The sequence below is a fragment of the Rosa chinensis genome, chromosome 6, assembly GCF_002994745.2.
Source record: "Rosa chinensis cultivar Old Blush chromosome 6, RchiOBHm-V2, whole genome shotgun sequence".
Classification (NCBI taxonomy): Eukaryota; Viridiplantae; Streptophyta; class Magnoliopsida; order Rosales; family Rosaceae; genus Rosa; species Rosa chinensis.
In genome coordinates, this window is record NC_037093.1 from 17,208,462 (window position 1) to 17,217,613 (window position 9,152).

The 9,152-nt window shown below is 35.9% G+C and overlaps 1 protein-coding gene and 1 long non-coding RNA gene across 2 annotated transcripts; both read left to right on the forward strand.

Annotated features, from left to right (window-relative positions):
- The first annotated feature begins 2,870 nt into the window (after positions 1 to 2,870).
- On the forward strand, positions 2,871 to 4,237 carry LOC121050263. The gene is made up of 3 exons (XR_005802502.1): positions 2,871 to 3,272; positions 3,939 to 4,102; positions 4,219 to 4,237. It is a non-coding gene; the product is annotated as an uncharacterized LOC121050263 (long non-coding RNA).
- Positions 4,238 to 8,086: 3,849 nt separating this feature from the next.
- On the forward strand, positions 8,087 to 8,935 carry LOC112170945 (metalloendoproteinase 1). The gene has a single exon (XM_024308210.1). The coding sequence runs from the start codon at positions 8,087 to 8,089 to the stop codon at positions 8,933 to 8,935; it is 849 nt and encodes a 282-aa protein (XP_024163978.1).
- The last annotated feature ends 217 nt before the right edge of the window (positions 8,936 to 9,152 follow it).

Consider the following 9,152-nt stretch of genomic DNA (forward strand, 5'->3'; position numbering starts at 1 on the left):
GAGCGCTAGAGTTACTGATCTGGTTCATGATCATACAGAGTTTCAGGTCACGTGATCTGAATCACGGGTCGCCGGCAAACCTAGCGATCCTGGTAACACTGCTTTTAATATTTTTGGTAATAACTAATTAAGTTTGTTTTGGCACGCATTGCATCATATCTAAGAAAGTTACGAAAGTACTATAAGAACATCTCAAACGATAATAATTAAGGTGTATCGAAGCAATAATTGACTTTGTCAACACAACTGATCTGACTAATAAAGACATGAGAATTTTTTTTTTTTCTCAAACTCAACACATATTGAAGCTTCATGAAAGAAAAATGATAAACAAGATTTAATTATTAAAAGAAGACGACTATATCTACACTATTATATGACGTAATGGGCACCACTTTTATAGATGAATTTGATCAACCAAGTTATGAAGGAAAAGATAAAAAAATTCTTTTGGGGATGTTCACGTGAGTTATGTATTGATTTTTTATGCTTATGGAGTAATATCTACCACAAATTGTAGCTTTATATATGATGCATCTATGTTTATACTTAATGTATATTGTTATTCATCAACATATAACCTTTATAATGAAAATCTAAACGTGATTGGGTTAAGTCAGCTTCGAGAAATTCTAAAAATAAGAGCATTAGTCTATAAGCTTTGTTGTATATTGGCATTTCTAATATAAAATTTAAAGTCTTAGGTCTAAGGCGGAAGTCTGTCAATCGTTGGAGTGAAGACCTACTGGAATGAAAAGGAAGCCTCTAATTCCCCAACTAACCCTCTTGGTTACTTCACAGGTAGGGCTGTCAATTCCGACACGACCCGATAACACGATTCGAAACCCGCACGAAATAAAACGGGTTGAACCCGCACGATTAAAAAGCGGGTCAGCCGTGGGTCAACCCGCCATGACCCATTTAATAAATGGGTTGGCCATGGGTCAACCCGCCAACACGAAGTGAACCCGTATAACCCGATTATGCTATACTTCATCTTGAAATTTTGGACGTTGGGAGTATTTGATCATAGGATTAGACACTTTGAAATATTTTGCTTTATAATCATTGGATTTAATTATTTATGAATTATATATAATTATTTATATTTTTCTTCTTGTGTTTTTAGTGAATTTAATCAATTTATGCATTTTTTTTTAGTTAAATGGGTAGCATTGTTAACTCTTAAATGAGTCATTTTGTCTAATATGACACAACCTATTTATTAAATGGGTTAAGCGGGTTGGAAACGGGTAACCCGTTTAATAAATAGGTTGGCTTTGGATTTAAATTTTTGACACGATTATTAAATGGGTTGGGTTTGGGTTTGTCTCATGCGACACGATAAATACCTTAACCCAACACGAACCCAACCCAACATGACCTATTGACAGCCCTATTCACAGGTAAATGCATTGCAATTCATAACCTCTTGTGTCTAAATGCATACTGGGATTGAAGATTGTGTTGCAATCCCATTGAAGTCTGTTTGTGTGACTTGCTTAATTGTCATTCGGTTTTCTTTGAGGATTTTTCTCTTTCAAAGTAGTCTGTCACTGAGTCTTATAAGGATATTCATTCAGACCGATTTGGTTAGTCAAGTCTCCTATTTATCTTTAAGGATAAAATCACATTTTATTGATTGATTATTCTTTTGGAAATTTGAAAATTTCCGTGGTTATTGGATTGCTTTGGATTGAAAATTGGATCTATTGATCTGGTAATGGTCCATATCCGTTAATTTACTTATTTAACGGATCAAACATGGATTTATGTGATTCGATCCCTTATGATTCGGTCCATTTTTATAATTATTTGATATATATATATATATATATATTATAAATACAATATTTTGCGCACCTTAGTATATTGTTCTAAGAAGTATTTTAGTTATTTAATTTTAAAATTCGGTGGTACTCCTCATTTTGTTTCAATGTTTAATTGAAGTTTTTTGAAGTATCATAATAAAAGATTTAATATTATTATGTAAAATTTAAAAATACTTAATATAATAAACGGATTGGACTAGTGGATTGGATATCTGTTAATCTGCTAGATATGAGTTTGGACTGAGCTATTAGCCATCCTCCAGGTTAATGGATCGAGTCCAGTTGAATTTTGTTGTTACTAAATGGATTCGGATTTGAGTCGATCCACTCCAAACTCATTTATTGTAGTTTATGTAGAGATGGAAAAAATCCCCAGTGGGGCGGAGCTCCATTGGATACCCTACCCAGGATTCCCCGAGAATGGTGAGGATCCCCATCCAATCCCCGCTATCTAAGATTGGAGATGGGGCGGGGGTATTATGATCCCTATTCCCAAACACGCCCCATAATATATACATATATTTAATTTATAGATATTTTATTATATATATTAATTTATTTTTTATAATATAAATCACAAATATATACATTTACTACTTTACTTTAATAGCTAAACTTTTACTTTGATGGTATTTTGACTTTTGCACTCACTGAATTATGATTTATGAATTTAATCATGTTTTAATTTTATTTGTTACCGATTTTGATTTTAAAAAGACAATATGATAAAAAAATTGTTCTATTTGTTAAATTCTTATTTAGGGCAGGTTTGGAGGCTTAGGCCCAGTTTGAGATTGATTCCCAAGCTGCTTTTGAACTAAGAAGTGCTTTTGGGCCCAGATCAAGGTGTTTGGTAAAATTCCTTAAAGTTGATTTTCGTCGAAGCTGCTTCTCCCAACCGCTGTTTCTGAGAAGCAGCAATTCCTAGCTTTTAGGATTTGCTTCTGCGGAACCACTCCTAAAAAACACGGAGCTTTTAATGAAATATATTCAAATTCCTATTTTGCCTTCGTCCTTTCTGAAAATTACATTTAACCCAGCAACTCAATCTTATCTCTCCATCGCAGAAACGCAGATGCATCGTTCTTCTGCTCCTCTGTTTGTCATCAATCCCTAATCCCTAATCCTCATTGGAACAAATGGGGAGAGAGGGCCTCTACTTTTCCTCCTCACAGCCCATAGTAGCCCAAAGAAAGAAAGAAAGAAAGAAATTATCTACAACCTTCCTCACCTCCTCGGACGCGGACACGCAGCACACTTCGCGTCCTTGCCTAGTCGCCTCCTCGGCGCAGCAATTCGATGAGATGCAGCCAGTTCTTCTCTTCGTGATGCTGAGTCGAGTTCTTCTTCCTGTACTGATTTCATTGCAGACTTGCAGTCATCTTCTCCGGCTTTCCCCATCCAAGCTTGCTTTGTTTTCTGAGTTGCTGCAAAATGGAGGTATTTCTTTTCTTTTCTGCAAAGTCTCTTGATTGGTTTAATGGGTTTGTTGATGGAAATAGTGTTCCTGATCAATTCTCTCTTGATTGGTTTAATGGGTTCTTTGATTGAAATAGTGTTCCTGATCAATTCTCTCTTGATTGGGTTACATGGTTAAATGGGTTTGTTGTCGATTTCTTTTGTATTCCTGATCAATTCTATTTACCATAAGAAAATTGAGGTGTCATAATTTAGAAAATTATAGGATTTCTTCATCGGATTCATCATGTTAGTGCTAATGACTCCCTACGACCCTGGTAGGTATTTGAAACTAGTTTTGAATGGATTGATTGAGAACAATTCATCGTCTATGCTTGAGTCTGGATCAGCCTGGCTTGTTGCTTTCTAAACTCATTTGTAGCGGTGAGTTATTAATAGCTCATGTAGGACAACCTAGTGTCTGATAAAAATCATAAAATGCATGCAATCTTTCTGATTATCCGATTAATGATCACTACTGTGCTATCTGTTTGTTCAAAACTGTTATCACCTATCTGATGCCTCTTCCCTATGCTCTCTGATATATGCAATTATCTGAATAATGGTTGTTTTGTTGAAAATTGAAATGAAGATGCTGTTGATTCTTATGCATATGGTTATCAAATTGATTTGGTTTATATAGAGCAGGGTCGTGAAAGTGAGATATTAGTGATAACTATAGTCAAATGAGTGGGAGTGAGTGTCTCAGGTCCTTGATGATCATTTTAAACCAATGCCACAAGCATATATTCTTCCATAGCTATCTGCTTAATTTCAGAATCAGACCCACCTCATCTATCAGTCTTCGCAAGGTACGTTATCACTCTTTCTTTAGCAATTCTCCTGGCACGAAAGGAATAGAATACTGTCTTTTGATTTGTTTTGGGTCTTCTAGTTTTGTTTTATTTAATTTTTTGAATTTCTGCAGCACTTTCGTGGGAGTGTAATCAGTTTGTGCTTCGCGGAATATAGTAATGCAGCCAATGCTTGCGTTTCGGATGATTATCTAGTTCATCAAAATGAAGGTGGTCCAAAGAGGATCGATTCGTTGCATTTTATGGAAGCACGTTGCATTTTAGTTTATTTGATTGTTTTGACAGGGAAATTTTTTGTTGTAAACTTGAATCAATTCTTGTGCTTCTTTAATTGAGAGTGTTGTAAGAAGGATGAAGAATTTTTTGCTGTAAACTTGAATCAATTCTTGTGCTTCTTTAATTGAGAATGTTGTAAGAAGGATGACTTCTTCGAGTATGCTTTGGTCATTGTACAAGTCTATGTGATAATTTAAGGATTGACCTTTAGGTTTTGTGTACTTTGATTTTACTGTTGTTTTGTATTCATCATCAGTAGTCTCCGTTTTGGATCAATATCATTTCAATGAATTAAACTTCCTTATGGAATTCTGTTCACAATACACTAGTGCAAAAAGAGTTGTATTAATCTACATATTGAGATAAAAGTGATGCATTAATAATTTAAACTAGTGTGTATAAGGACAATATAAGAGAAATTTTTTAATTTGATATGGTTACATAATCAGAAATAAAGTTATGTATTTTAGTAGCATTTTTTAGCATGTATGACCATTTTGGTAATTATACCCAGTCAAAGCACTTTTTACTTATAACTTACCAAACACTCAAAAATTGATTTTCGTTCTCACAACACTTTTATAAACAGTTTACCAAACACCTCAGCTGCTTCCTCTCACAGCAATATCAGAAGAGTTTCCCCTCACAATACATCAATCCTAAACTGGACCTTAGTCCCCAGTGGTGATGGGGACGGGGAATCCCCTATATTTTTATTGGAGATGACACGGAGATAGGGGTGGAGAATGACACTGGGGATGGGGATCGGGGATGATATTGTGATCCCCATCCCCGACCCGCCCCATTGCCATCCCTAAGTTTATGTGTAGACGTTATAGTATATTGTTGTAGGGACTTTAATTAATTCTGGCGTGTATGTATTTTTCTGATAGTAGCTCTGTGAAGCCGTGTTAATATATTCATTCTCCTCAAATAAAAATTATTATCAACACACGTTAGACATGAATTCGGATTGAAATAGCCAGGTGAGTACAGTCCAAAAGAAAAGTATTGGAGCTTATAGAAAATATTGGTGGTCTTTCCGAAACCAAAAAACTAGACATATGAACAGTATCGAACTGGCAGGGAGTGGTTGGTGTTGAAAAACCCAACTGATGGAATCCGGCCACCCCGTCGTGAATATACCATTTTCATGAAAGGTCCGATAACTCGAAATTCTTTTCCTCTTAGCAGCATTAAAAACCCTGCATTTTACACATGCTTGCGAAAAAAAAAAAAAACGACAACAAGAATTTGTATTTAAAGGACGCATTGTTTAAAGAACAGCAAATATAGTTTAGCACATTGACACATCAATGTGTGTACAATATAATTAAGTAAATATTTCCATCTCTCAAATCTCCTCTTAAACTCATTCAGTCGTAATTAAGTCAGACTATCACTATTCTGATCAGAAAAGGCAATGGCAGCAAAGCTATTGGAAATAGTTGGAGCATTGCCTGCAGGGACATAGATCAATGCCCCTATTAATGTCGCAACAAATGTTACTACTACGATAAGAGTGCTTCTGTATCCAGGCCACCGGCTTCGTACGCAAACCCACAACCAGCCAAGTAACCACCATCAGGGAGAACATCAAGGGTCTTCTCCGATGCTACATCCTCCATGGAAGTCATTGAGAACTCGGTTAGGATTGGAGGCCAAAATCGGTCCAGCCACATTGATTTGGACACCCAGATCTAGCTACGCTCCCCCAAATCTGGCAGCAATCGTAGTTCCAGCCAAAACCAGCCCACCGTCGATGAAGCATGGTGACGGTTTGCTCTGGACGAAGCCAACCCGATTGTAAGAAACTCACCGCCATAGTACAGACCATCACTGCCATTATCATATACAGGGATCAGAAAATGGAGCCCCCACGGATGAGGCCACCACCACTGGAAACTGCTATCCCAAGAGGACAGCTCTATTCTTGACAAATCAAAGACCATCGATGGGAGAAAAAGGATTGTACCCAAATGTGCTGGGCTTGGAGGCTAGTCGAAGGCGCTATAAGTGTCACCACCATGCTTTGGGGTTGGAAGTCGGCCAGAGCCGCCATGTTAGTCGCTGCCGCACAAAGACAGCGTTAGTGTTAGCGCGAGGAGAAGTGCTGCTGGGAAGGCTAGGGTTTTCATCTCGTTCCGATTAAAGCTTTCTAATACTAACTATTTGTACATAATTATACATAATTATATAATAATATAAGGAAATTATTACTTTTTCTTCTTCTAATGCATAGATGTCTAATTTAGTCATTAACCTACCTATAAAATACAATTTGAAATATAAAATAATAGATATATGTATTAAGTAGTTAGGGGTGTGTATTTAAAATTTCTCTATTCATATTTGTCTTTTCAAATGAGTTGACAAATTCTAATAATAATTGAAAAAAATATGGAGGTCCAAATATCAAATTTGGATAACCAACTAGAAACCAAATTTAGAGGTCCAAATATCAAAAAATTGCTACACCCATTAATGATATAATTGCCATGGGGGAGGATCCGTGGCCACCTAAATTATAGTTAAGATTATACTCAGATTTTAGACCATTAGATCATATAACAACTAATGGTTCAGATTAAACAAAATGTGTTATTTATTTTTTAAATAATATATTCTATTATATATCTAATAAAATAACAAGCCATTAATTTCTTTCCTATTCTCCTTCAAATTCATTATTACAGACAACTTAAAAAATGCTCAATAATTACAAGATCCATTTCCTCAAATTACTTTTTTTTTTTTTTTGAAATAGAAGTTGATTGCATTAGATCAACAGCCAAAGGCTAAAGTCTACAAAGTTTACATAAGCCATCCGGCGAGAAAATCCAAACTACCTATCTAAACCAAAGCAAACTCTTAAGAATCACTGGGACGCTCACATTTAAGCGAGCCTATACAAGAATTGAACAAACCTTGTCTCCTACGGAAAGGAAATCATTCAACTAGCCCTAACTTGCCAATCACACAATTGTGGTACAAACTAAAAACTAAAAACGTCATAGAAGACTCATAGAGACTTGTCCCTGCTCACATTGGCTCATACCCAACAAAAATAAATTAGTAAATAACTAGCTCCTTCCCTTTCGAGTTGTACCATCAGATACCTTCTTCACTTTCTTCTTCTTGGAGGCTTTCTTCTCTTTCTCAAATTACTTTCTTGTTTCTCTTATTCTCTAAATTCATTTGTTGCAGGAAAAATAATTAATTGAGAAAATAAAATTGATTTTTTTTTATTGATATGCAACTAACCTAAGGAGTAGAATCAACAAACGAAGAATTTTTTTTTCTCAACCTCTAAGCAAAATTTACTCTATGTTACATGAAAAATTCTAAATAGTTTTCCAATTGATACCTTAAAATTAATGAGGTCAGAGAAGAAAGTGACTAAATAGATAATCTCATGTGATTTGGTATTCCAAATTGGGTTTCTCCTGCAGTAAATGAAGGAGTGAGAAAAAAGGAAAAAGTATAATCATCTACTTTTGTATTTTAGAATAGTATTTATTAAAAAAAACTGATCATGTGATCTGAACCATTATTTGTTATATGATCTAATTGATGGTCTAGAATCAGAGTATAATCTTAACTATAATTTAGGTGGCCACGGATCTGCCCCAATTGCCATATATTTCAGTTTTGAGTAGTATATAATAGCATCTAACTTCTCAGAGACAACAAATATTGGTAGCAATGGCTAGAAACATCATTTCCCAAATTGTTCTTGTTAGACCTTTACTTCCCCTTCTAGCAATTTTTGTGCAAGCTTTTACAGCAGCAGAGTCAATTCAAAATGGATCGATAGGGCGTGAAGAGGCATGGACCTACCTGAAGTCCTTTGGATACCTAACCGACACTGAAAATTATGATGATAAGGCTTTGGAATCGGCATTGAAAATACACCAGGAAACCTATCATTTGAATGTTACAGGAAAGCTTGATCCGGAAACCATCAACCTAATAACCACTCCCAGGTGTGGAGTTCCGGATCCAATTCTCGTCAATGGGTCACAGTCACGTGGTGTTTGGATCGGTTCATTTCATGTCCTTTTTAAACTTGGGGTAGAAAAATGGCCATCCACAAAGTACCATCTCACGTACAAAATCAACGGTGGAGCTCAAGCAAAAGTTGGAAATTATGCATTGTTGAATGCACTCAACTATGGATTCCAGCTATGGGCTAAGGTTTCCAAGTTTACGTTTCAACAGGTCGTACCAAGTTCCCCAGCTGACCTTTTGATCAGCTTTCAGAATGGAGATCATGGCGATAGAGACCTGTGGGAACATGGGGTTTTAGCGTACGCAAATCCTCCCACAGATGGGAGGTTGCATCTAAATGCCGGTATTGATTGGAGTTTTAGGCCACCCAGTCGGAACCAATTTGACTTGATATGGGTGGTTGCACATGAAATAGGTCACCTTCTTGGAATTGATCATAGTCAAAATACTAATGCCATTATGTACGCTCATGTTAGTCCAGGGAAGAGCAGGAGGGCTTTGCATAGCGATGATATTGCTGCCATACATGCTATGTACCCTTAGCTAACGTATCTATGTGGTTTAACATTGTAAGATGAGCTATTAGCTGGGTGAGAAATGAAATGAGTAATAATTATTAATATTTCATTAATTTCTTTAATGTTGTGCCAATTATTTCTTTAATCTTATTCTCTTGTTTTGTGTAATATGTCTACTTTGATTGTAATCTTTTTCTTTGTTCTTTAGCTTGCGTTGAGATCGATCATTAATTTCATTGCTT

Coding starts and splice junctions, on each gene's coding strand:
- LOC112170945 (XM_024308210.1), top strand. CDS start 8,087: ATGGCTAGAAACATCATTTCCCAAATTGTTCTTGTTAGACCTTTACTT.